This window comes from Scyliorhinus canicula, chromosome 12 (genome assembly GCF_902713615.1).
Source record: "Scyliorhinus canicula chromosome 12, sScyCan1.1, whole genome shotgun sequence".
Lineage (NCBI taxonomy): Eukaryota > Metazoa > Chordata > Chondrichthyes > Carcharhiniformes > Scyliorhinidae > Scyliorhinus > Scyliorhinus canicula.
Genome location: NC_052157.1, coordinates 95,516,541 through 95,544,191, shown reverse-complemented (window position 1 = coordinate 95,544,191; position 27,651 = coordinate 95,516,541). Strand labels below are relative to the sequence as shown.

Genomic DNA, 27,651 nt, shown 5'->3' with positions numbered 1-27,651 from the left:
TCTCCCCCCGTCTCTGTCACCCTGTTCCCTGTCTCTGTCACCCTCTCCCCCGTCTCTGTCACCCTCTCCCCCGTCTCTGTCACCCTCTCCCCCGTCTCTGTCACCCTCTCCCCCGTCTCTGTCACCCTCTCCCCCGTCTCTGTCACCCTCTCCCCCCGTCTCTGTCACCCTCTCCCCCTATCTCTGTCACCCTCTCCCCCCCGTCTCTGTCACCCTCTTCCCCGTCTCTGTCACCCTCTCCCCCCGTCTCTGTCACCCTCTTCCCCGTCTGTCACCCTCTCCCCCCGTCTCTGTCACCCTCTCCCCCTCTGTCACCCTCTCCCCCGTCTGTCACCCTCTCCCCCGTCTTTGTCACCCTCTTCCTCGTCTCTGTCACCCTCTTCCCCCGTCTGTCACCCTCTCCCCCGTCTGTCACCCTGTTCCCCGTCTCTGTCACCCTGTTCCCCGTCTCTGTCACCCTGTTCCCCGTCTCTGTCACCCTGTTCCCCGTCTCTGTCACCCTGTTCCCCGTCTCTGTCACCCTGTTCCCCGTCTCTGTCACCCTGTTCCCCGTCTCTGTCACCCTGTTCCCCGTCTCTGTCACCCTGTTCCCCGTCTCTGTCACCCTGTTCCCCGTCTCTGTCACCCTGTTCCCTGTCTCTGTCACCCTCTTCCCCATGTCTCTATCACCCTCTTCCCCGTCTGTCACCCTGTTCCCCGTCTCTGTCACCCTCTCCCCCGTCTCTGTCACCCTGTTCCCTGTCTCTGTCACCCTCTCCCCCGTCTCTGTCACCCTCTCCCCCGTCTCTGTCACCCTCTCCCCCGTCTCTGTCACCCTCTCCCCCGTCTCTGTCACCCTCTCCCCCGTCTCTGTCACCCTCTCCCCCGTCTCTGTCACCCTCTCCCCCTATCTCTGTCACCCTCTCCCCCCGTCTCTGTCACCCTCTTCCCCGTCTGTCACCCTCTCCCCCCGTCTCTGTCACCCTCTTCCCCCTCTGTCACCCTCTTCCCCGTCTGTCACCCTCTCCCCTGTCTCTGTCACCCTCTCCCCCGTCTCTGTCACCCTCTCCCCTGTCTCTGTCACCCTCTCCCCTGTCTCTGTCACCCTCTCCCCCGTCTCTGTCACCCTCTCCCCCGTCTCTGTCACCCTCTCCCCCGTCTCTGTCACCCTCTCCCCCGTCTCTGTCACCCTCTCCCCCGTCTCTGTCACCCTCTCCCCCGTCTCTGTCACCCTCTCCCCCGTCTCTGTCACCCTCTCCCCCGTCTCTGTCACCCTCTCCCCCCCGTCTCTGTCACCCTCTCCCTCTGTCTCTGTCACCCTCTCCCTCTGGCTCTGTCACCCTCTCCCCCCATCTCTGTCACCCTCTTCCCCGTCTGTCACCCTCTTCCCCGTCTGTCACCCTCTCCCTCTGTCTCTGTCACCCTCTCCCCCCCATCTCTGTCACCCTCTTCCCCGTCTGTCACCCTCTCCCTCTGTCTCTGTCACCCACTTCCCCCCCAGCTCTTTCACATTCACCCCCCGGCTCTGTCACCCTCTCCCCCCCGTCTCTGTCACCCTCTCCCCCGTCTCTGTCACCCTCTCTCCCCGTCTCTGTCACCCCTCTCTCCCCGTCTCTGTCACCCTGTTCCCCGTCTCTGTCACCCTGTTCCCCGTCTCTGTCACCCTGTTCCCCGTCTCTGTCACCCTGTTCCCCGTCTCTGTCACCCTGTTCCCCGTCTCTGTCACCCTGTTCCCCGTCTCTGTCACCCTCTTCCCCGTCTCTGTCACCCTCTTCCCCGTCTCTGTCACCCTCTTCCCCGTCTCTGTCACCCTCTTCCCCGTCTCTGTCACCCTCTTCCCCGTCTCTGTCACCCTCTTCCCCGTCTGCGACCCTCTCCCTCTGTCTCTGTCACCCTCTCCCCCGTCTCTGTCACCCTCTTCCCCGTCTGTCACCCTCTCCCTCTGTCTCTGTCACCCTCTCCCCCCCGTCTCTGTCACCCTCTCCCCCTGGCTCTCGCTCTACCTTCCTGTCTCTCGCTCCCTCCCCCGCTCTCTTTCCTCCCCCGCTCTCTTCCCTCCCCCGCTCTCTTTCCCTCCCCCGCTCTCTTTCCCTCCCCCGCTCTCTTTCCCTCCCCCGCTCTCTTTCCCCTCCCCCGCTCTCTTTCCCTCCCCCGCTCTCTTTCCCTCCCCGCTCTCTTTCCCTCCCCCGCTCTCTCCCTCCCTGCTCTCTCCCTCCCCCACTCTCTCCCCTCCCGCTCTCTCCCTCCCCCGCGCCCTCTCCCTCGGCCGCGCGCCCCCTCCCTCGGCCGCGCGCCCCCTCCCTCGGCCGCGCGCCCCCTCCCTCGGCCGCGCGCCCCCTCCCTCGGCCGCGCGCCCCCTCCCTCGGCCGCGCGCCCCCTCCCTCGGCCGCGCGCCCCCCTCCCTCGGCCCGCGCGCCCCCTCCCTCGGCCGCGCGCCCCCTCCCTCGGCCGCGCGCCCCCTCCCTCGGCCGCGCGCCCCCTCCCTCGGCCTCGCGCCCCCTCCCTCGGCCGCGCGCCCCCTCCCTCGGCCGCGCGCCCCCTCCCTCGGCCGCGCGCCCCCTCCCTCGGCGCGCGCCCCCCTCCCTCGGCCGCGCGCCCCCTCCCTCGGCCGCGCGCCCCCTCCCTCGGCCGCGCGCCCCCTCCCTCGGCCGCGCGCCCCCTCCCTCGGCCGCGCGCCCCCTCCCTCGGCCGCGCGCCCCCCTCCCTCGGCCGCGCGCCCCCTCCCTCGGCCGCGCGCCCCCCTCCCTCGGCCGCGCGCCCCCTCCCTCGGCCGCGCGCCCCCTCCCTCGGCCGCGCGCCCCCTCCCTCGGCCTCGCGCCCCCTCCCTCGGCCGCGCGCCCCCTCCCTCGGCCGCGCGCCCCCTCCCTCGGCCCGCGCGCCCCCTCCCTCGGGCCGCGCGCCCCCTCCCTCGGCCGCGCGCCCCCTCCCTCGGCCGCGCGCCCCCCTCCCTCGGCCGCGCGCCCCCTCCCTCGGCCGCGCGCCCCCTCCCTCGGCCGCGCGCCCCCTCCCTCGGCCGCGCGCCCCCTCCCTCGGCCGCGCGCCCCCTCCCTCGGCCGCGCGCCCCCTCCCTCTGACTGCCTATGTTTTGGATTTTCATCCTTGGGTTCAAACTCCTTCGCGGCCTTACCTCTCCTTCTTTCCCAACCACCTCCAGCCTTGCAATCCTCCAATGTCTCTGCGCCACTCCAATTCTAGCCTCTGACATCCCTGTCTTTCACCATGTCTTTTTTCGACCATATTTGCACCACCCCTCATGACCGCCCCAACGCTCTGGCAGTTCTCTCTTTAAAATATCCCCTAACTCCCTCGGCCGCGCGCCCCCTCCCTCGGCCGCGCGCCCCTCCCTCGGCCGCGCGCCCCCTCCCTCGGCCGCGCGCCCCCTCCCTCGGTCGCGCGCCCCTCCCTCGGCCCGCGCGCCCCCTTCCCTCGGCCGGCCTGCGCCCCCTCCCTCGGCCCGCGCGCCCTCCTCCCTCGGCCGCCGCGCGCCCCCTTCCCTCGGCCGCGCGCCCCCTCCTCGCGCGCGCCACCCTCCCTCTGGCCGCGCGCCCCCCCCTCGGCCGCGCGCCCCCTCCCTCGGCCGCGCGCCCCCTCCCTCGGCCGCGCGCCCCCTCCCTCGGCCGCGCGCCCCCTCCCTCGGCCGCGCGCCCCCTCCCTCGGCCGCGCGCCCCCTCCCTCGGCCGCGCGCCCCCTCCCTCGGCCGCGCGATCTCTTTCCCTCCCCCCGCATTCTCTCTCATCTACACGATTCTAAGGGGCATAGATGGAGTGGGTGGGCTGACACTCTTTCCCAGGGTGGAGGGGTCAGACACCATGGGGCATAGATTTAAGGTCCGTGGGGCAAAGTTTAGAGGAGATGTGCGGCGCAGGTTTATTAAGCAGAGTGTGGTGAGTGCTTGGAATGCGATTCCGGGGATGTTGTGGAAACAGATATATTAATGGTGTTCTAAAGGCATCTTGACAAATGCATGGATAGGATGGGTGTAGAGGGATACGGCACAAGGAAGTGCTGTAGGTTTTGGCAAAGGTTGGTATTATGACCGGTACAGGCTTTGAGGGCCGAACGGCCTGTATTGTTCTTTGTTCTCTTTGTTCTCACCAACACAACAGCTAATTCTAGACACCCTGCTTGATTCTATGAGCCCTCTGTCAACTGAATCAAGTTCCTCCTGTCTCTGCCCTCACAATTTTTCATAACTCAAGCATCTCACCCCTCAGCCTTCTCCAAGGGAAATAACCCCAACCTGTACAATATCTCCTCGTCGATGCACTGTTGTAGCCCTGGCATTCTAGAGTATATATCTAGAGTACCCAATTAATTTTTCCAATCAAAGGGCAATTTAGCATGGCCAATCCACCTACACTGCACATCTTTGGGTAGTGGGGGCAAAACCCACGCAAACACGGGGAGAATGTGCCAACTCCACACGGACAGTGACCCAGAGCCGGGATCGCAGCGCCGTGAGGCAGCAGTGTTAACCACTGTGCCACTATGCTGCCCACCCCGGCAATATTCTAGTAAATTTTCTCTGCACTCTCTCTGGAGCAGTTCCATCCTTCTCGTAATGTGGTGACTAGAACTGCAGACAATATTCCATTTGTGACCTCACCAGTGTCTTATACAGTTCCATCATTATATCCCTACTTTTGTATTCCGTACCTCTGCCAATGGAGGGCAACATTCCATATGCCCCCTTTACAACCTTATCTACCTGCACTGATACCTTTAGGGACCCGTGCACTTCCACGTCAAAGAGTGAACAAGTATGAAAGTGCTGGTAGAATCTGGTCAAAGAGCGAGCGAGTGTGAAACAACTACAGAAATATGGTCAAATTAAGTGATTGTAAAAGCTGGGGAAATCTGAAGAGTGGGGGAAATCTGGTCAAAAAGTGAGCAAGTGTGAAAGAGTTGGGGAAATCTGGTCAAAGAGTGAACAAGTGTGAAAAAGCTGGTAAAATCTGGTCACACAGAGTGAATGAGCTGGGGAAAATTGGTCAAATAGTGAACGAGTTTGGAAATACTGGGGAAAATCGGGTCAAAGAGCGAAGAAGTGTGAAAGAGTAGGTGAACACCGGTCAAAGAGTGAGTGAGTATGAAAGAGCTGGGGAAATCTGGTCAATCTAAGTGAGTGTGAAAGAGCTCGTCAAAACTAATCCAGGGGTGAACAAGTGTGAAAGCTGGTGAAATCTGGTCAAAGAGTGAGTGAGTGTGAAAGAGCTGGGGAAATCTGGTCAATCTAAGTGAGTGTGAAAGAGCTGGGGATATCTGGTCAAAGTGAACGAGTGTGAAAGAACTGGGGATATCTGGTTAAAGAGTGAGCAAATGTGAATTAGCTGGTGAAATCTGGTCAAAGTGAACGAGTGTGAAAGAGCTGGGGATATCTGGTTAAAGAGTGAGCAAGTGTGAATTAGCTGGTGAAATCTGGTCAAAGTGAACGAGTGTGAAAGAGCTGGTGAAATCTGGTCAAAGAGTGAGCAAGTGTGAAAGAGCTAGTGAAATCTAATCAAAGAGTGGACAAGTGTTAAAGAGCTAGTGAAATCTAATCAAAGAGTGGACAAGTGTGAAAGAGCTGGTAGAATCTGGTCAAACTAAGTGAGTGTGAAAGAGCTGGGGATATCTGGTCAAAGAGTGAAAAAGTGAAAGAGCTGGTAGAATCTGGTCAAACTAAGTGAGTGTGAAAGAGCTGGGGATATCTGGTCAAAGAGTGAGCAAGTATGAAAGAGCTGGGGATATCTGGTCAAAGAGTGAGCAAGTGTGAAAGAGCTGGGGATATCTGGTCAAAGAGTGAAAAAGTGTGAAAGCTGGTAGAATCTGGTCAAACTAAGTGAGTATGAAAGAGCTGGGGATATCTGGTCAAAGAGTGAACAAGTGTGAAAGAGCTGGGGATATCTGGTCAAAGAGTGAACAAGTGTGAAAGAGCTGGGGATATCTGGTCAAAGAGTGAACAAGTGTGAAAGAGCTGAGGATATCTGGTCAAAGAGTGAACAAGTGTGAAAGAGCTGGTAGAATCTGGTCAAACTAAGTGAGTATGAAAGAGCTGGGGATATCTGGTCAAAGAGTGAGCAAGTGTGAAAGAGCTGGGGATATCTGGTCAAAGAGTGAGCAAGTGTGAAAGAGCTGGGGATATCTGGCCAAAGAGTGAAAAAGTGTGAAAGAGCTGGTAGAATCTGGTCAAACTAAGTGAGTATGAAAGAGCTGGGGATATCTGGTCAAAGAGTGAGCAAGTGTGAAAGAGCTGGGGATATCTGGTCAAAGAGTGAAAAAGTGTGAAAGCTGGTAGAATCTGGTCAAACTAAGTGAGTATGAAAGAGCTGGGGATATCTGGTCAAAGAGTGAACAAGTGTGAAAGAGCTGGGGATATCTGGTCAAAGAGCTGGGGAAATCTGGTCAATCTAAGTGAGTGTGAAAGAGCTGGGGATATCTGGTCAAAGTGAACGAGTGTGAAAGAGCTGGGGATATCTGGTTAAAGAGTGAGCAAGTGTGAAAGAGCTGGTAGAATCTGGTCAAACTAAGTGAGTATGAAAGAGCTGGGGATATCTGGTCAAAGAGTGAGCAAGTGTGAAAGAGCTGGGGATATCTGGTCAAAGAGTGAACAAGTGTGAAAGAGCTGGGGATATCTGGTCAAAGAGTGAGCAAGTGTGAAAGAGCTGGGGATATCTGGTCAAAGAGTGAACAAGTGTGAAAGAGCTGGGGATATCTGGTCAAAGAGTGGACAAGTGTGAAAGAGCTGGGGATATCTGGTCAAAGAGTGAACAAGTGTGAAAGAGCTGGGGATAACTGGTCAAAGAGTGAGCAAGTGTGAAAGCGTTGGGGATATCTGGTCAAAGAGTGAACGAGTGTGAAAGAGTTGGGGATATCTGGTCTTTCAGTCTCTGCTTCTTGCTGTGTTACAGGTGAGAATTGTGAATGAAGATCCAGCAATGGCAGACTCTCCGTTTGTGTGGAATAATAAATGCATGCACGTGGTGTCAGAGGTAAGGGAACAAACATAGGGAGGAATGTGACAAGTACAGAATTCAGATTATCTTTTCCTACTTTATTACGTTTTGATTTTCAGGCATGCCTTTTTCATTCTAACTCAGTTCTTCAATGAAGCAGTCACATTGTTACGTTACCTTCTGTATTTGTTGTGATGTTTTTAACATTCCCTTTAGATAAATTAACCAGAAAATATCAAGGATTGTATATGAGCATATATAATAAATATATTGTATATTTTTGTATGGGTATATATACTTTTTAGATAATATTTTAGCCCGGAATCTATAAAGCAGCTGTTTGTGTAAATTTATTACAAGTAAATCTCCCATGCTCCCTTTTTAAAATTCAAGTTGTAACTATTTGGCAGAGGGTGGTTTATTTGGAACCTCAAATCCGTGGCCCTTTTTCAAGATGGATTTCAATCAATTAGCACTCGCCTACTTTCTTTGGTTTTTGTCCTGTCTGTTTCAAATTTCTTTCCCTTTGGTGCTTCTGTTTGGAGTGCTGTCTGGTTATGAACATGGAAACCACATCCCTGTTATCTTTCTCACTATCCTTCCGAAATATCACATTCTCTTGAATATTTAGGTCTCATTCTTGGTCACCTTGCAGCCATGTCTCTGTAATGGCTAATGTAGGGAGGATTTAAACCAGTATGGCAGGGGGGTGGGAACCAGAGCGGTAGCTTAGAAGGTGTCATAACTGAAGGGGAAATAGAGAACAAAAATAAGAGAACTACATCACCCTGTTTGCTCAAACGCAGTGGTTTGAAGTTTATTTGTTTCATCGCCAGATGTATAGCGGGTAAGGCGGATGAACTTAGAGCACTTATTAGTACTTGGAATTATGATGTTGTGGCTATCACAGAAACGTGGTTAAAGGAAGGGCAGGATTGATAGCTGAACGTTGGAGGATATAGATGTTTCAGGAGAGATAGAGGGGGTGTCAAAGGGGTGGGGGAGTAGCATTACTGGTGAAGGAGAATATTATAGCCGTACTGCAGGAGTACACCTTGAAGGGCTCACACAATGAGGCAATCTGGGTAGAGCTCAGGAACAGGAAGGGGGTAATCATAATGTTGGGTGTTTATTACAGGCCACCCCCAACTGCTAGCGAGAGATAGAGGACCAGATAGGTAGAGAGATTTTGGATAGGTGCAAAATGAATAGGGTTGTTGCGGTAGGGGATTATAATTTTCCCTTATATTGACTGGGATTCACTTGGTGCTCGGGATTTGGATGGGGCAGAGTTTGTAAGGTGTACCCGGGAAGCCTTCTTGATGCAATATGTAGATAGTCCAACTAGGGAAGGGCCAGTACTGGATCTGGTATTGGGGAATGAACTTGGACAGTGGGTTGAGGTTTCAGTAGGGGAACATTTTGGGAGTAGTGACCACAATTCCGTAATTTTTAGGGTACTTTTGGATGGGGTTGAGGTCAACCTTCGCGTTAAGGTGCTAAACTGGGGATACGCAAATTATGATAACATTGGACAGGAATTGAAAAATTTGGATTGGGTGCGGCTGTTGGATAATAAATCAACATCGGACATGTGGGAGTCTTTCAAGCGACAGTTGATTAGGGTTCAGGAAAGTCACGTTCCTCAGAGAATGAAGGTTAAGTATGGGACGTTTAGGGAGCCTGAGATAACGAGGGATATTGTGAACCTCGTCAAAAAGAAAAAGGAGACTTTTATAGTAACTTCATGGCAGTGTTAATGTAAGCCTACTTGTGACAAGAAAAGATTATTATTATTATTTGTATGATCTGGAAGGGTACGAACAGTCAAAACCCTTGAGGACTATAAAGAAAATAGGAAGACTGAAGCGGGGAATTAAGAGGCCCAGGAGGGGTCATGAAAAGTACTGGGCAAGTATGATTGAGTTGAATCCCAAAGCTTTTTATTCTTATGTAAAAAGCAGGAGGGTAGCCCGGGAAAGGATTGGACCATTTAAGGACAGTGGGGGGGGGGGGGGGGAATCGATGTGTTGAACCAGAGGAAACGGGTGTTACTAAATGAATACTTTGCATCAGTGTTCACTAAAGAAAGGGACTTTGTGGAAGTTGATTCTTGGATAGGGTGTGTGGACAGTCTGGATCGTGTTAGGAGGAGGTATTGGGTCATATGTAATGCTTGCCTTCATTGAACGGGGCATAGAGTATATAAACCGGCAGGTCATGCTACAGTTGTGTACTTGTCCTTGGTATGGCCGCACTTGGAATATTGTGCACAATTCTGGTTGCCACACTATCAGAAGGATGTGGAGACTTTGGAGAGGGTGCAGAGGAGGTTTGCCAGGATGTTGCCAGGTCTGGAGGGTGTTAGCTGTGTGGAGAGGCTGAATAGACTCGGACTGTTTTCATTAGAAAGGCTAAGGGGTGACCTGCTAGAGGTCTACAAGATAATGAGGGGCATGGATAGAGTGGATGGGCAGGCACTCTTTGCCAGGGTGGAGGGGTCAGTCACCAGGAGGCATAGGTTTAAGGTCCATGGGGCAAGGTTTAGAGGAGATGTGCAAGGCAGGTTTTTACGCAGAGGGTGGTGAGTGCCTGGAACGCGTTGCCAGTGGAGGTTGTGGAAGCAGATACATTAACGGCGTTCAAAATGCATCTTGACAAACACATGGATAGGATGGGTATAGAGCAGGGGTGGGCAAACTTTTCTGTGCAAGGGCCACATTCAGAAATTCACAATTTTAAAGGGCCGCATAGTATAGAACATAGAACAGTACAGCACAGAACAGGCCCTTCGGCCCTCAATGTTGTGCCGAGCCATGATCACCCTACTCAAACCCACGTATCCACCCTATACCCGTAACCCAACAACCCCCCCCCCCACTTAACCTTATTTTTATTAGGACACTACGGGCAATTTAGCATGGCCAATCCACCTAACCCGCACATCTTTGGACTGTGGGAGGAAACCGGAGCACCCGGAGGAAACCCACGCACACAGGGGGAGGACGTGCAGACTCCACACAGACAGTGACCCAGCCGGGAATCGAACCTGGGACCCTGGAGCTGTGAAGCATTTATGCTAACCACCATGCTACCCTGCTGCCCCAGTATATTAAGTAAAATAATTAATATTTAAAATAGCCAAAATAAAAGGTTTTTAAAGAAAAAAAAAGCAATTAATTTTTATTAATTAATATTTTAAAGTAGAAACTTTACATGAAACACATTTATTTGAAAAACAAAGTAACTCAGTTTAAAGAAAAAAAAGCAATTAATTTTTATTAATTAATATTTTAAAGTAGAAACTTCACATGAAACACATGTTGTGCCGAGCAATGATCGCCCTACTCAAGTCAACGTATCCACCCTATACCAGTAACCCAACAGCCCCTCCCCATTAATTGGAAAAAAAATTTTAAAAAAAGAGAATTTTTTTTTTTAATGACTTGATCTTGGTGGGTCGCTTGAAGACCTTTGGCGGGCCGTAGTTTGCCCACCCCTGGTATAGAGGGATACAGCACAAGGAAGTGCTGAGGGTTTTGGCAAAGGTTGGTATCATGACCGGTACAGGCTTGGAGGGCCGAAGGGCCTGTACCTGTGCTGTATTGTTCTTTGTATGATCCACACACCTTTCTATTTGTGTTGCCAATTCATCCATCCAATTACAAATGCTAAATTCGGATGATGTTCCTTCAATTCTGTCTTTTTACTGCTTTGACCTACCCCATGCTGAAGACATTTACGTTTGTCCACTCTGTCCCTTCCTGTCACACTCTTGGTACTATTGTCCACGTCACTACCTTGCACAATTGTTGTATCCTTTCTGTTTCACTTTCCCAAATCTCTCGCGAGAATCCCAACTCCTTGAAGTGCTCTTTGCAGTTCTAGAACACAGAACAGTACAGCACAGTACAGACCCTTCAGCCCACGATGTTGTGCCGACCATTTATCCTCATCTAAGATCAACCTAACCCACACCCCTTCAATTTACTGCTGTCCATGTGTCTGTCAAAGAGTCACTTAAATGTCCCTAATGACTCTGTCTCCACCACCTCTGCTGGCAGTGCATTCCACGCACCCACCACTCTGTGTAAAGAACCTATCTCTGACATCTCCCCTATACCTTCCTCCTATCACCTTTAAATTATGTCCCCTCATGACATTTCCACCCTGGGGAAAAGTCTCTGGCTATCCACTCTGTCCATGCCTCTCATCACCTTGTACCTCTTCGCTCAAGTGAGCAAAGCCCTAGTTCCCTCAACCTTTCTTCATAAGACATGCCCTCCAGTCCAGGCAGCATCCTGGTAAATCTCCTCTGTACCCTCCCCAAAGCATCCACATCCTTCCTACAATGAGGCGACCAGAACTGGGCACAATATTCCAAGTGTGCTCTGACCAGGGTTTTATAAAGTTGCAGCAAACCTCGCGGCTCTTAAACACAATCCCCCTGTTAATGAAAGCCAACACACCATACGCCTTCTTAACAACCCTATCAATCTGGGTGGCAACTTTGAGGGATCTATATACGTGGACCCCAAGATCCCTCTGTTCCTCCACTCTGGGAACCGATGCAGGAAGTTGGAAGGTAGTAAAACAGGGACAGAAGCAAAAGGAAGTAAGGGGGAAAGTGCAAGGCAGAGAAGACATTGTCAAAAATCAAAAAGGCCGACAGTACAAGGTACAGTAACTGAGGGGAGCTCAGTGAATAGGCTCAGTAATACTAAAAGGAATAAAACTGGAGATGTTAAGATGGATCGGTCTTCACAGTGGAAGACACAAATAACATGCCAGCAACTGATAGAAATGAGGCTATGACAGGTGAGGACCTTGAGAGGATTGTTATCACTAAGGAGGTAGTGATGGGCAAGCTAATGGGGTTAAAGGTAGACAAGTCACCTGGCCCTGATGGAATGCATCCCAGAGTGCAAAAATAGATGGCTAGGGAAATTGCAGATGCATTAATGATGATTTACCAAAATTCACTAGACTCTGGGGTGGTCCCAGTGGATTGAAAATTAGCAAACGTGACACCACTGTTTAAAAAAGGAGGTAGGCAGAGAGCAGGAAATTATAGGCCAGTGAGCTTAACGTCGTTAGTAGGGAAGATGCTGGAATCTATCATCAAGGAAGAAATAGCGAGGCATCTGGATAGAAATTGTCCCATTGGGCAGACGCAGCATGGGTTCATAAAGGGCAGGTCGTGCCTAACTAATTTAGTGGAATTTTTTTAGGACATTACCAGTGCAGTAGATAACGGGGAGCCAATGGATGTGGTATATCTGGATTTCCAGAAAGCCTTTGACAAGGTGCCACACAAAAGGTTGCTGCATAAGATAAAGATGCATGGCATTAAGGGATAGAGGATTGGTTAATTAATAGAAAGCAAAGAGTGGGGATTAATGGGTGTTTCTCTGGTTGGCAATCAGTAGCTAGTGGTGTCCCTCAGGGATCCGTGTTGGGCCCACAATTGTTCACAATTTACATAGATGATTTTGAGTTGGGGACCAAGGGCAATGTGTCCAAGTTTGCAGATGACACTAAGATGAGTGGTAAAGCGAAAAGTGCAGAGGATACTGGAAATCTGCAGAGGGATTTGGATAGGTTAAGTGAATGGGCTAGGGTCTGGCAGATGGAATACAATATTGACAAATGTGAGGTTATCCATTTTGGTAGGAATAACAGCAAACGGGATTATTATTTAAACGATAAAATATTAAAGCATGCTGCTGTGTGGAGAGACCTGGGTGTGCTAGTGCATGAGTCGCAGAAAGTTGGTTTACAGGTGCAACAGGTGACTAAGAAGGCAAATGGAATTTTGTCCTTCATTGCTAGAGGGATGGAGTTTAAGACTCGAGAGGTTATGCTGCAATCGTATAAGGTGTTAGTGAGGCCACACCTGGAGTATTGTGTTCAGTTTTGTTCTCCTTACTTGAGAAAGGACTTACTGGCACTGGAGGGTGTGCAGAGGAGATTCCAGAGCTGAAGGGGTTGGATTACGAGGAGAGGTTGAGTAGACTGGGACTGTACTCGTTGGAATTTAGAAGGATGAGGGGGGGATCTTATAGAAACATTTAAAATTATGAAGGGAATAGATAGGATAGATGCGGGCAGGTTGTTTCCACTGGCGGGTGAAAGCAGAACTAGGGGGCATAGCCTCAAAATAAGGGGAAGTAGATTTAGGACTGAGTTTAGGAGGAACTTCTTCACCCAAAGGGTTGTGAATCTATGGAATTCCTTGTCCAGTGAAGCAGTTGAGGCTCCTTCATTAAATGTTTTTAAGGTAAAGATAGATAGTTTTTTGAAGAATAAAGGGATTAAGAGTTATGGTGTTCGGGCCGGAAAGTGGAGCTGAGTCCACAAAAGATCAGCCATGATCTCATTGAATGGTGGAGCAGGCTCGAGGGGCCAGATGGCCTACTCCTGCTCCTAGTTCTTATGTTCTTATGTCCACACTTCCAAGAATCCTGCCTTGAACCCTATATTCAGCATTCAAATTTGACCTTTCAACATGAATCACTTCACATTCATCAAGGTTGAAGTCCATCTGCCACTTCTCTCAGCCCAGCTCTGCATCCTGTTGTAACCTGCAACAACCCTCAACACTATCTACAACTACACCAACCTTTGTGTCATCGGCAAACTTACTAACCCACCCTTCCACTTCCTCATTCAAGTCATGTATAAAAACCACAAAGAACAGAGGTCCCAGAACAGATCCTTGTGGAACACCACTGGTCACTGACCGACTGTCATGTTCTATGTTCTATCGATAAGGTAATAGTGTAGATGGGCTTTAGCGGGATTTCACAGGTCGGCGCAACATTGAGGGCCGAAGGGCCTGTACTGCGCTGTAATGTTCTATATCTATGTTCCAGGCAGAATACTTTCCATCCACTACCACTCGCTGTCTTCTTTCGGCTAGCCAGTTCTGTACCCAGACAGAGAAATTTCCTTGCATCCCATGCCCCCTAACTTTCTGAATGAGCCTACCATGGGGAACCTTATCAAATACCTTACTGAAATCCATATACACCACATTCACTGCCCGACCTTTCATCAATGTGTCTCGTCACATCCTCAAAGAATTCAATGAGGCTTGTGAGACATGACCTGCCCCTCACAAAGCCATGCTGACTATTGTTAATCAAACTATGTTTTTCTAAATAATCATAAATCCTATCTCTGAGAATCCTTTCCAGTATTTTGCTCACCACAGACGCAAGACTGATGGGTCTGTAATTCCCAGGGATTTCCCTATTCCCTTTCTTGAACAGGGGATCAAAATTCGCCTCCCTCCAATCGTCCGGTAGTACTCCAGTGGAAAGTGAGGACACGAAGATCATCGCCAACGGCGCAGAAATGTCCTTCCTCGCTTCCCGTAGTAGCCTTCGGTACATCCGGTCAGGCCCAGGGGACTTATCTATCCTGATAGATAGTTGCAATGTTCACCAGTACTCGGGTCTCAACGCTGTTTGGGTGAAGGCTGCCTCTGTAATAGATATAGGGGTAATAGATATAGGACAGAGGTCAGAGGTGGGTTTTTTACGCAAAGAGTGGTGAGGCCGTGGAATGCCCTACCTGCAACAGTAGTGAACTCGCCAACATTGAGGGCATTTAAAAGTTTATTGGATAAGCATATGGATGATAAGGGCATAGTGTAGGTTAGATGGCCTTTAGTTTGTTTTCCATGTCGGTGCAACATCGAGGGCCGAAGGGCCTGTACTGTGCTGTATCGTTCTATGTTCTATGTGATAGAGCCCCCTCTTTCCCAATGCTGGTGCCACTGTCCTGAGAGTTGAAACACGTTTTTCTCACACTGGCCTTTGAGCCACGTCCTCAACTCTGGGAACTTGGTTTTCCCCATGCCAACTCGGGTAGCAGTCCAGAGATTTCTGGGTTCTGCATTAAAATTTTTACAATAATAATCTTTTTTATAATAATCTTTAATTGTTACACGTAGGCTTAACACGTTAAAAGCCCCTGATCGCCACACTCCGGTGCCAGTTTGAGTACACAGAGAATTCAGAATGTCCAATTCACCTAACAGCACCTCTTTTAGGACTTGTGGGAGGAAACCAGAGCACCCGGAGGAAACCCGTGCAGACTCCGCAGACAGTGTATCACAGACAGTGATCCAAGCCGGGAATCAAACCTGGGACCCTAGGGCTGTGAAGCAACAGTGCTACCCACTGTGCTACCGTGCTGCCCACAGACCCGAGCTGCTCATGTTCCCTCAGTTTGTTAGTCCTCCAATGTCATTGGCACCCACATTGACCACAACAAATGGATCCTGCCACTCCTACTTCCTCACCTGCCTTCAGGTGGTATCCATCACCCTGGCACTAGGCAGGCAACACAACCTCTCTAACCTGTTGCCATTCTGTACATCTCTTCTTCAATTTCATCCCTGTTATTATAATCCCAGACCAAACCCCAATAGTGGCTAGGATACTGGACCAAAACCCCAATGTTTTACTTTATTTGAAAGACTACAGAAAGAATGACTCGCTTCAGGAGTGATTTCATGAAGAAATAGGGCTTGGTTATTTTAAAAACAAACTTTATTATAACTACAGTATTAAACTTTTTAACTTCACACACAAAAATAATAGCTTACAATTACATCTTAAACTCTACTACTCAATTTTCCATTAAACACCAAGAAATCAAACATATAGCTCTCAATTTATCTTACTGTGGACTCAGCATCAGGCAGATCAGAATTCAACTCCTCTCCAACACTTTCTCCAAAGACTGCCTCTCTCCGCAGCTTCTCAAAATGTCTCTCTGCCTTCCTTGGCTCCACCAGCAATGGCCCTCATCTCCCCAAGTTGCAAAACAATTTATCTCTGCAGGCTGCAAAACACATTAACTCCCCAGAAACTTCCCCAGTCAAACCACTGTTGTGGGAGTTTCACTGGTAGTTATTCAACTGTGGCATACTTCACTCTCCAACTGACCAGATGACACTTAGAGTTGAGTTCAGGTTAAACCTTTATTGCAAGTTATAGCAAGGGAGCAAAGCTATCGCTATATCGCTTGCCAGCTCCCCGATCACAGCAAGGATTGTGCAATTGTATTTGTGTGTTATCTCAGATAATCAACATACATCAATCAAGAGAATACATTTGTCACAGTGCTGAGGACCAGGGGAATCAGTACAGAACATTCAAACAGTGGGGATTGAGGGCAGGGATCCAACCGATTACGTGGCCCAATTCTGGGAAACCTGGTTGGGAGGGACAGCTTCCCCAAACCGCCGTAGATCAACCGGGCTCATTTGGTCGCTCCGACCAAAGCCCAGGGCCAGGGAGCAGCCGAGGGCGATAATAGCCAAGCTGTACAAATATCAGAACCGCGAAAGCTGGGCTCGACAGGCGAAGGCATGCAAATATGACGGGCATAAAATCAGAGTATATCAGGACATTGGGGCGGATCTGGCAAAGCACAGGGCCGTATTTAACCATGCAAAGTCAGCCCTATATAGGAACAAGTCAGAAAAGGAATGCTATTCCCAGCCAGGCTCTGAGTAACATACCAGACCGAAGAACATTATTTTACTGCCCGGCAGAAGCGGACAAATTTTTCCGGAAGAGTGGTCTGGATAGGCAGCAAGAGAGGCCACAGTGAGGAAGACACAGAGGAGGTGAAGGACAGAAATTGACAGTTTTGCGTGGGACTGCATCGCCTCGCTATGAACAGGGGAGGCAGCTCATGGGAGAGAGGGGGCAAGGGCAGCAGAGCGCAGGAGAGGGTGAGGAGGAGATAGAAAGGACACCAGCAGAGCGGGCGTAAGAGGGGGTTGAATCGACCCTGGGAGGAGGAGGGAGGGAGGGGGGGGGGCACCACACTAGCGGAAAACCTTGTGTACAGCAGAAAGCTAGCGGCAGGAGGTATGAGAGAGGGGGCGCACCTCCCACCAGGGAGAGAGCTTCGGGAGGGGGAAGACGGCAAGGGGGTAGAGAGAAGAGAGGGGATACAGGAGAGATGGCGGGGGCAGTGAGGGGAATGGGAGTGGACATAAAACCATGGGGGGGAACAAAACGCCCGGGGAGAGGGGGGGGGGGGGGGGTGGAGTGTGGAGGCCCTGGACTGGTTTCAGCAGGTTAATCTCGGAAACGGGGAACAAGATGGCTCTGTAAGCAACCTCTTTGGAGAGTCTAAACAAAGGAAAGCCCGGAGTGCAGGGGCATATCCACAAGGTAAGTATGGTTGAGCCCGCAGGAGGCGGGGGACTCGACGGCCCTCTCTACAGGATAGTGATCTGGAACATCAGGGGAATCAATGGCCCGTGAAAAGATCCAGAGTCTTTGTCCACCTGAAAGGTATGAAAGCTGACATAGGTTTCCTCCAAGAGGCGCACCTGAGAGAGAAGGACCGACTGCGAGTAAGGGAAGGATGGGTGGGACACACCTACCATTCCTGCTACGGAACGAGATCTAGGGGGTAGCGTGATATGTATAGTGATAAGTAAGAGAACGGTGTTAACGACGACAAGAACGGTTACCGACCAATGGGGACATTACGTCATGGTCAGCACTATCCTGGATGGGGTACCAGTTGTCCCAGTGAACGGATATGCGCCCAAATGGGAAAACACAAAATTTCTAAAGAAAACCATAGCGGAAATTCACGACATTAACACACACCGACTTATCATGGGGGGAAGTTCAACCGTGTATAGAACCCGCTGAAGGACAGATAAAACTCCAGAACAGGCAAAACAGCGAGCATGGCCAGGGAATTGGGAATGTTTATGGAGCAATGGGGATAGTGGACTCACGGCTGGACCCATGGCAGTTCATGCACCCAGCCGAGAAGGACTTCTCGTTTTCTCGCCTGTACACAAGGTTTATAACCGCATCGCCGACTTTGTAGTAGGGAAATCGGTGCTTCCAAAGATAGAGCGGAATACTCCGCGATTGTCATCTCCCTACATGCTCCACATTACATGGAGGTTGGACACGACCTTCTTGGATGACAAGGTCTTCTGCCAGAAAATATCATCGGTGACTTCTGAACACCCGGAACAGGGAAGTCACCTCCCCGTTCTTGGAGGCACTGAAGGATATGATTGGTGGAGAAATTATTGCCTATAAGACTTGCAGTGATAAGATCGCCAGGTGGTACTCTGAGGCCCTGTCCATAGAGCTCCTGTCAGAGCGGAAAAACTACAAATGGACTTTAACCTGCTATCCAGCAGGAAAACAGTGTGCCAATTCATCAGATACAGGAAATCCTTAATGAGCATGGAGACAAGGCTCATCAGCTGAGAAAGCAGGCAACCACAAGGCAAATAGCCCAGGTAAAGGAGAGCAGAGACAGATTGGTAGCCGAACCAAAAAGGTCAACAAAGCGTTCGAGGCCTTCTACCAGGGACTGTGCACCTCTGAACCCCCTGATGGAGACTCGAGGATGAAACTCTGGGGAAAGATGGAGGGAGCTGGAAGCACTGAGGACTGGGAGAGATCATGGAGAGCATTAACTCCATGCAGGCGAGGAAGGCGCCTGGAACCCGTCAACATCTATAAAACAAATTTGCGACTGGCCGTGCACCTGCGGGAGATGTTCGCAGACTTGTTAGCAAGGGCACCCTGCATCCAATACTAACACAGGCCACCATATCGCTGATATCCAAAAGGACAAAGATCCAACGGAGTGCGGATCATACAGACCCATTTCACTGCTCAATGTGGACGCAAAAATACTCGCAAAAGTCCTGGCCAAGCAGCTGGAGAACTGCGTACCAGATGGGGTTGCAGAAGACCAGGCTTTGTTAAGGGTAGACAGCGAATTGCAAACATCTGATGACTGCTGGATGTGACAATTACCCCACCTGGGAGAAAACAATGGAGATGATCGTATCCATGAACACAGAAAAGACCTTCAATAGTGTCGAGTGGAAGTACCTCATTGAGTTCCTCGAGCGGTTTGGGCTAGGGTGAAAATCCTGTGCAACGTTTCCAAGGCGAGCATACGGACCAATGCCACCAGCTCTGTTTGCTTCCAGCTGCACAGAGGGACAAGGCAGGGATGCCTGCTGTCCTCTCTCCTGTTCGTCATGGCTATTGAACTGCTGGTAATTGCCCTGAGAGATGCGAGTGACTGGAAAGAAATCTGAAGGACAGGCACAAAGCACAGAGAGAAAAGCAACATGAAAGAAATCATCAAGCTCCTGGGAGAGTTGGGAGCCTTCTTGGGCTACAAACGTAACCTGAGCAAAAGCAAAGTATTCCCAGTGAGCCCTAGAGGGGGAGGGGTAGAGCTGGAGGATCTACCATTCAAACTAACCGAAAGCAAATTCGGCTACCTGGGGGTCCAGATTACCCACGACTGGACGCGGATTTATAAGTGGAATCTGGTGGAGGAAGTAAAAAGGACCTATAGAGATGGGATGCACTCCAGCTCTCCCTGGCGAGGAGGGTGCAGACGATCAAGATGAACATACTGCCCAGGATCCTCTTCCGGTTCAGATCCATACCGATCTACATCCCCAAGACTTTTTCCCATTCAACAGACAAGATGATTATGGTCTTTGTGTGTGTGTGTGTGTGGGGGGGGGGGGGGGGGTGCAGTGGGGGTGGTGGTGCGGTGGGGGGGGGGGGGGAATCCCCAAAATAGTACTCCAAAGAAGAAGAAACATGGGGGGCCTGGCCCTCCTGAACTTGCAACACTGCCCATGGCAGAAAGAGTGGGGATGTGAGTGAAGAAGCCAAACATGGAATGAGTGAGGATGGAGGTATCCTCCTGCACAGCAACGACCCTCTGGGCCCTCACCAAGGTAGCATTCCCATCCCCACCAGCAAAACACTCAACAAGCCCAGTGGTGGGCGATACCCTGAGAATTTACATGGACTTCAGTAAAGCCTTTAACAAGGTGCCTCCTGGCAGACTGGAACAAATACCATTGCAGCTGACAAATGTTGCACAGAGCACCTGAATGAGCAGGTTCATCCCAGAGGTGGAGGGCAAATGTGAACGGTGCCAGGGAGGCCCGTCAAACTACATCCACATGTTCTGGACCTGCCCCAGACTGGTCGGGTTCTGGACAGCTTTCTTCAAGGCAATGTCCAAAATTGAAGCTTTGACAAATGAAGGAGACACAGTCGGAGTGGTACATCCAGAGTGGGAATTTGGAATTGGTAATTTGGTGCAGTGAGGTAATCAGGAAAGGTAAATGGAAAGTCTAATTCTGCTGTTTTTCAGTTAGAAGTGCAGTTTGTAGATTAGTGTCTGATTGGCTGAAGCTGCCCCCACCCTAATTGCTGAGAGGCAGTTATCTGTCAGTCATCTGAGGCCTGTTTAGGGCACAAAGGTGCACATTGTATTCTTACCTTTGAAGCTTAAGTAGTGAGAGTCACCCTGGTTAGCTGAGGTCTGTATAAAAGACAGACAGAAAGTGCACTCAGTAAGCTTTGCGCAAGTGAAGGAGACACATCCAGAGTGGGAATTTGGAACTTGGTAATTTGGTGCAGTGAGGTAATTGGGTGCAGAGTGGGAGAAGGTGCTTTTTCCCTACTGTTTTGTGTTCTCTCTCTCTCTTCTGGACTGTAACTTTTAATCTGCAGGGAGAGAACCAGAGAGCACCTGAGAACCTGGAAATGTAAGTGATTTTTACTTATTTTTATTACCGTTTCAAATTGTTTGGGGGGGGGGGGGGGGGGGGGGACTGAAGTGACATCACAGTAAAGCTGTGACCTGATTGGCTGGTTGGGAAGCTACATTAAATTTAAAAGTTAAGCATTGTTAAACTAATTAAACATAATTACTTATTACTGAATTATAATTTAGAGGGTTATCTAAGCCAGAGATTGGAGAGTACTGTATTTAGCTTTCACATTTATCGTAGAAATCTAGTGCTAGGAAACATATAGTTAACAGTAACTTTTTAAAAAACGTTTTAATTTAATTTATGAATTAATTGATGCAGTGTCAATTAGAGGGGTGCAGTGCTCTGACTGTGGGATGTGGCAGGTCCGGGAGGCTTCCAGCATCCAGGATAGCTTCATCTGCAGAAAGTACACCCAACTGGAGCTCCTCACAGACCGCATGGTTTGGTTGGAGCAGCAGCTGGATGCACTTAGGAGCATGCAGGTGGCAGAAAGCGTCATAGATAGCAGTTATATAAATGTGGTCACACCCAAGGTGCAGGCAGAGAAGTGGGTGACCACCAGAAAGAGCAGGCAGGAATCCCCTGTGGTTGTCCCCCTCTCGAACAGGTATATCCCTTTGGATACCGTTGGGGGGAATAGCCTATCAGGGGAAACAGGAGCAGCCAGAGCAGTGGCACCATGGCTGGCTCTGATGTTCAGCAGGGAAGGTCAAAGCGCAGAACAGCAATAGTCATAGGGGACTCTATAGTCAGGGGCACAGATAGGCGATTCTGTGGACGTGAAAGAGACTCCAGGGTGGTATGTTGCCTCCCTGGTGTCAGGGTCCAGGATGTGTCCGAACGGGTAGCGGGCATCCTGAAGGGGGAGGGCAAACAGGAAGAGGTGATTGTATATATTGGTACAACGACATATGGAGGAAGGGGCATGAGGTCCTGCAGCAGGAGTTCAGGGAGCTCGGCAGAAAGTTAAAAGACAGGACCTCTAGGGTTGTAATCTCGGGATTACTCCCTGACCCACGTGCCAGTGAGGCTAGAAATAGGAAGATAGAGCAGCTAAACGGCTAGTGTAGGAGGGAGGGTTTCCATTATCTGGACCACTGGTAGCTCTTCCAGGGCAGGTGTGACCTGTATAAGAAGGACAGGTTGCATCTAAACTGGAGAGGCATAAATATCCTGGCCGCGAGGTTTGCTAGTGTCACACGGGAGGGTTTAAACTAGTATGGCGGGGGGTGGGCTCCGGAGCACTAGGTCAGAAGGTGAAAGCATTGAGGGAGAACTAGGGAATAGGACCAGTATGGCTCTGAGGAAGAGCAGACAGGGAGATGTTGCTGAACACAGCGGGTCTGGTGGCCTGAAGTACATATGTTTTAATGCAAGAAGTATTACGGGTAAGGCAGATGAACTTAAGAGCTTGGATTAGTACTTGGAACTATGATGTTGTTGCCATTTCAGAGACCTGGTTGAGGGAAGGACAGAATTGGCAGCTAAACGTTCCAGGATTTAGATGTTTCAGGCGGGATAGAGGGGGATGTAAAAGGGGTGGCGGAGTTGTGCTACTGGTTAGGGAGAATATCACAGCTGTACTACGGGAAGACACCTCAGAGGACAGCAAGGCAATATGGGTCGAGATCAGGAATAAGAAAGGTGCAGTCACAATGTTTGGGGTTTATGACAGACCTCCCAACAGCCAGCGGGAGATAGAGGAGCAGATAGGTAGACTGATTTTGGAAAAGAGTAAAAACAACAGGGTTGTGATGAGAGACTTTAACTTCCCCAATATTGACTGGGACTCACTAAGTGCTAGGGGCTTAGACGGGGCAGAGTTTGTAAGGAGCATCCATGAGAGCGGCTTAAAACAATAAGTAGACGGTCCAACTAGGGAAGGGGCTATACTGGACCTGGTATTGGGGAATGAGCCCGGCCAGGTGGTAGAAGTTTCAGTAGGTGAGCACAATTCAGTAAGTTTTAAAGTGCTGGTGGACAAGGATAAGAGTGGTCCTAGGGTGAATGTGCTAAATTGGGGGAAGGCTAATTATGACAATATTAGACGGGAACTGAAGAACCTAGATTGGGGGCAGATGTTTGAGGGTAAATCCACATCTGACATGTGGGAGGCTTTCAAATGTCAGTTGAAAGGAATTCAGGACCGGCATGTTCCTGTGAGGAAGAAGGATAAATACGGCAAATTTCAGGAACCTTGGATAACGAGAGATATTGTAGGCCTCGTCAAAAAGAAAAAGGAGGCATTTGTCAGGGCTAGAAGGCTGGGAACAGACGAAGCCTGAGTGGAATATAAGGAAAGTAGGAAGGAACTTAAGCAAGGAGTCAGGAGGGCTAGAAGGGGTCACGAAAAGTAATTGGCAAATAGGGTTAAGGAAAATCCCAAGGCTTTTTACACGTACATAAAAAGCAAGAGGGTAGCCAGGGAAAGGGTTGGCCCACTGGAGAAGGGTGTGTAGATAGCCTGGGTCACATTGAGATCCAAAAAGACAAGGTGTTGGGCGTCTTGAAAAATATTAAGGTAGATAGGTCCCCAGGGCCTGATGGGATTTAGCGCAGAATACTGAGGGAGGCGAGAGAGGAAATTGCTGAGGCCTTGACAAAAATCTTTGGATCCTCACTGTCTTCAGGTGATGTCCCGGAGGACTGGAGAATAGCCAATGTTGTTCCTTTGTTTAAGAAGGGTAGCAAGGATAATCCAGGGAACTATAGGCCGGTGAGCCTTACGTCAGTGGTAGGGAAATTACTGGAGAGACTTTTTCAAGACAGGATCTACTCCCATTTGGAAGCAAATGGACGTATTAGGAGAGAGGGGGGAGGGGGAGAGTGGGGAGGGGGGGAGAGGAGTGGAGAGGGGAGGAGAGGAGGGGGAGAGGAGAGGGGAGGAGAGGAGGGGGGGAGGGGGAGGGAGGAGAGGAGGGGGGGAGGGGGAGGGGGGAGAGGAGGGGGGAGGGGGAGGGGGGAGAGGAGGGGGGGAGGGGGAGGGGGGAGAGGAGGGGGGGAGGGGGAGGGGGGAGAGGAGGGGGGAGGGGGAGGGGGGAGAGGAGGGGGGGAGGGGGGAGAGGAGGGGGGAAGAGGGGGGAAGAGGGGGGGGGAAGAGGGGGGAAGAGGGGGGGGGAGGAGGGGGGAGGGGGGGAGAAGGGGGGGAGGAAGAGGGAGGGGGGGAGGGGGAGGGGGGGGAAGAGAGAGGGAGGGGGGGAAGAGGGAGGGGGGGAAGAGGGAGGGGGGAAGAGGGAGGGGGGGAAGAGGGAGGAGGGGGGGGGAGGGTGGAGGGGGGGGGGGGGGGAGGAGGGAGGTACCCACAAGGAAAGGTCCAGAACAGAATGGGGGGAGGCTAACGACAAAAGCAGAGAGGAGGGGGGGGGGGGCACTTCCCATGTGTAGACACCAAATACCTGCCCATTGTACAGTGAGGGATCCAGGAAAGGACGCTGAATCAACAAACGAAGGGGGTTTGCACAGAGGAAAATGACGTGTACATTGTAACCTGAGCATTTATCTAACCGATTGTATCCTGTTCAAAATGTGAAAACTTCAAGAAAAACATTTCAAAACAAGGTTTTATTTAAATCTGGATAGGTCTTATACCTAAATCTACCTCGTCATCAGTCTAATAGCCTCAATTGAAAAACACATTCCTTTGTCAATTTCACATTCTGGCTGTTAAAAATACCTAAGTCCTGCCAAACAATTATTTTTTTTTAAAGCATGACCATTGCAGTCAAACACACTCTAACCCGAGGCTTTTAACCCATAAAATACCCAATATTTTGAATCCGATATTCCTGAAGTATTCCAGTTGCCACACTATGTTCAAACCCCTCTTTGCTTCAGCCTCCCTATCTCTCGAATTACCCCAGCCCTGCAGTTGTTTGAGCTCCTCTAGCTTGAGCCTTCATCCAGCCCCAATTTCCGTCATCAGGTAAAGGGAGCTAGCTGCCATCCTTCTGTTAGATTCCCTCTCGAGACATCTCCTGCTCACTTAGTTCCTTCACTTACATAACCTCTTCTTTTTCCACTATATCTTTACTCAACCGCTCTCCTCTCTCTTCACAGGGCTAAATCACTGGCTTTGAAAGCTTACCAAGGCAGGCCAGCAGCACGGTTCGATTCCCGTAACAGCCTCCCCGAACAGGGGCTGGAATGTGGCGACTAGGGGCTTTTCACAGTAACTTCATTTGAAGCCTACTTGCGACAATAACTGATTTTCATATAATCTCTGTAAGCCTTCCTCTGAAACAGGATGTTGACTGCAACGAAGACACTGTCTCAATGGGAGTTGCTGTTCGAGGCTGACATCTGCTCCTCCTTCCAGGTGAACTACAAGATCGAGTACAGCAAAGATATGGGGATCTCTGCAGCCAATGTGAGCTTTGTCCTCAGTGACGTCCCGTTATCCGACACCAGGATCCAGCAGAGATTTCACATTTCCTTCCGGAGTGTAAGTTCCAGGCTCAGAGAGGTCTGAAATCAAACTGAAAAGTAGGATGGACAGTACACGGTCTCCTGTTAGATTACAGTCAGCGATACTGTACGATGGTCTCCGGTTAGATTACAGTGACGGACAGTGTACGATGGTTTCCTGGTCCATTACAGTCAGGGACAGTGTACAGGGTCACCTGTTAGATTACAGTGAGGGACAGTGTACAGGGTCGCCTGTTAGATTACAGTGAGGGACAGTGTACAGTGTCACCTGTCAGAATACAGTGAGGGACAGTGTACAGGGTCACCTGTTAGATTACAGTGAGGGACAGTGTACAGGGTCACCTGTCAGATTACAGTCAGGGACAGTGTACAGGGTCACCTGTTAGATTACAGTGAGGGACAGTGTACATGGTCGCCTGTTAGATTACAGTGAGGGACAATGTACAGTGTCTCCTGTCAGATTACAGTGAGGGACAGTGTACAGGGTCACCTGTTAGATCGCAGTGAGGGACAGTATATGATGGTCTCGTGTTAGATTACAGCGAGGGACAGTGTACAGGGTGACCTGTCAGATTACAGTGAGGGACAGTGTACAGGGTCACCTGTTAGATCGCAGTGAGGGACAGTATATGATGGTCTCGTGTTAGATTACAGCGAGGGACAGTGTACAGGGTGACCTGTCAGATTACAGTGAGGGACAGTGTACCAGGGCACCTGTTGGATTACAGTGGGGGACAGTGTACAGGGTCACCTGTCAGATGCCAGTGAGAGCCAGTGTGCGATGGTCTCCTGTTTGATGACAGTGAGGGACAGTGTACCAGGTGACCTGTTAGGTTACATAGAACATAGAACAGTAGAACATAGAACAGTACAGCACAGAACAGGCCCTTCGGCCCTCAATGTTGTGCCGAGCCATGATCACCCTCCTCAAACCCACATATCCACCCTATACCCGTAACACAACAACCCCCCCCTTACATTGAGGGATAGTGTACTATGGTCTCCTGTTAGATTACAGTCAGGGATAGTGTACAGGGTGACCTGTTAGAATAGAGTGAGGGACAGTGTACCGGGTTAACTGTTAGTTTACAGTGAAGGACAGTGTACGATGGTCTCCTGTCAGAATACAGTGAGGGATAGTGTACAGGGTGACCTGTTGGATTACAGTGAGGGACAGTGTATGATGGTCTCGTGTTGGATTACAGTGAGGGACAGTGTACAGGGTCACCTGTTGGATTACAGTGACGGAGAGTGTACAGGGTCACCTATTGGATTACAGTGAGGGACAATGTACAGTGTCACCTGTTGGATTACAGTGAGGGACAATGTACAGTGTCACCTGTTGGATTACAGTGAGGGACAGTGTACAGGGTGACCTGTTGGATTACAGTGAGGGACAGTGTATGATGGTCTTGTGTTGGATTACAGTGACGTATAGTGTACAGGGTCACCTATTGGATTACAGTGAGGGACAATGTACAGTGTCACCTGTTGGATTACAGTCAGGGATAGTGTACAGGGTGACCTGTTAGATTACAGTGAGGGACAGTGTACGATGGTTTCCTGTTCCATGACAGTGAGGGACAGTGTACAGGGTGAACTGTTAGATTACAGTGAGGGACAGTGTACATTGTCATCTGTTGGATTACAGTGAGGGACAGTGTACTGGGTGACCTGTTATAATACAGTGAGGGACATTGTACCAGAGCACCTGTTAGTTTACAGTGAGGGACAGTGTACGATGGGCTCCTGTTGGATTGCAGTGAAGGACAGTGTACGATGGTCTCCTGTTGGATTACAGTCAGGGATAGTGTACAGGGTGACCTGTTAGATGACAGTGAGGGACAGTGTACGATGGTCTCCTGTTAGATTACAGTGAGGGACAGTGTACAGGGTCACCTGTTAGATTACAGTGAGGGACAGTGTACAGCGTCACCTGTTAGAATACAGTGAGGGACAGTGTACAGGGTCACCTGTAAGATTACAGTGAGGGACAGTGTACGATTGTCTCGTGTTAAATTACGGTGAGGCGACAGTGTACGATGGTCTCCTGTTCGATTACAGTCAGGGACAGTATGCGATGGTGTCGTGTTAGATTACGGTGACTGTACAGGGTCAGCTGTCAGATTACCGTAAGGGACTGTGTACAATCGTCTCCAGTTTCATTATAGTGAGGAACAGCACACCAGGGCACCTGTTAGATTACAGTGAGGGACAGTATACAATGGTCTCCTGTTGGGTTACAGTGAGGGACAGTGTACAGGGTCACCTGTTGGATTACAGTGAGGGACTGTGTACTGGTTCACCTGTTAGATTACCGTTGGGGACAGTGTACTGGGTCACCTGTCAGATGCCAGTGAGAGCCAGTGTGCGATGGTCTCCTGTTTGATTACATTGAGGGACAGTGTGATGGTTCACCTGTCCGAATACAGTGAGGGAAAGTGTACATGGCCACCTGTCAGAAAACAGTGAGGGACAGTGTACTGGGCCACCTGTCAGAACACAGTGAGGTACAGACTACAGGGTCACCTGTCAGAATGCAGTGAGAGACATGGTACCAGGGCACCTGTTGGATTACAGTGAGGGACAGTGTACAAGGTCACCAGTTAGAATACAGTTAGGGACAGTGTACAGGGTCACCTGTCAGATTATAGTGAGGGACAGTGTACAGGGTCACCTGTTAGATTACAGTGAGGGACA

The 27,651-nt window shown here is 50.5% G+C and overlaps 1 protein-coding gene across 1 annotated transcript in view; it reads left to right on the top strand.

Annotated features, from left to right (window-relative positions):
- The window catches only part of LOC119974539 (tectonic-3-like), a 102,875-nt gene extending 77,866 nt beyond the window's left edge, over nt 1-25,009 (top strand). The window contains exons 9-10 of the mRNA XM_038813518.1: nt 6,870-6,950; nt 24,842-25,009. Of these exons, the coding sequence (XP_038669446.1) occupies nt 6,870-6,950; nt 24,842-24,994 (234 nt within the window). The 3' untranslated portion in view covers nt 24,995-25,009. The remainder of the gene's footprint in view (nt 1-6,869; nt 6,951-24,841) is intronic.
- The last annotated feature ends 2,642 nt before the right edge of the window (nt 25,010-27,651 follow it).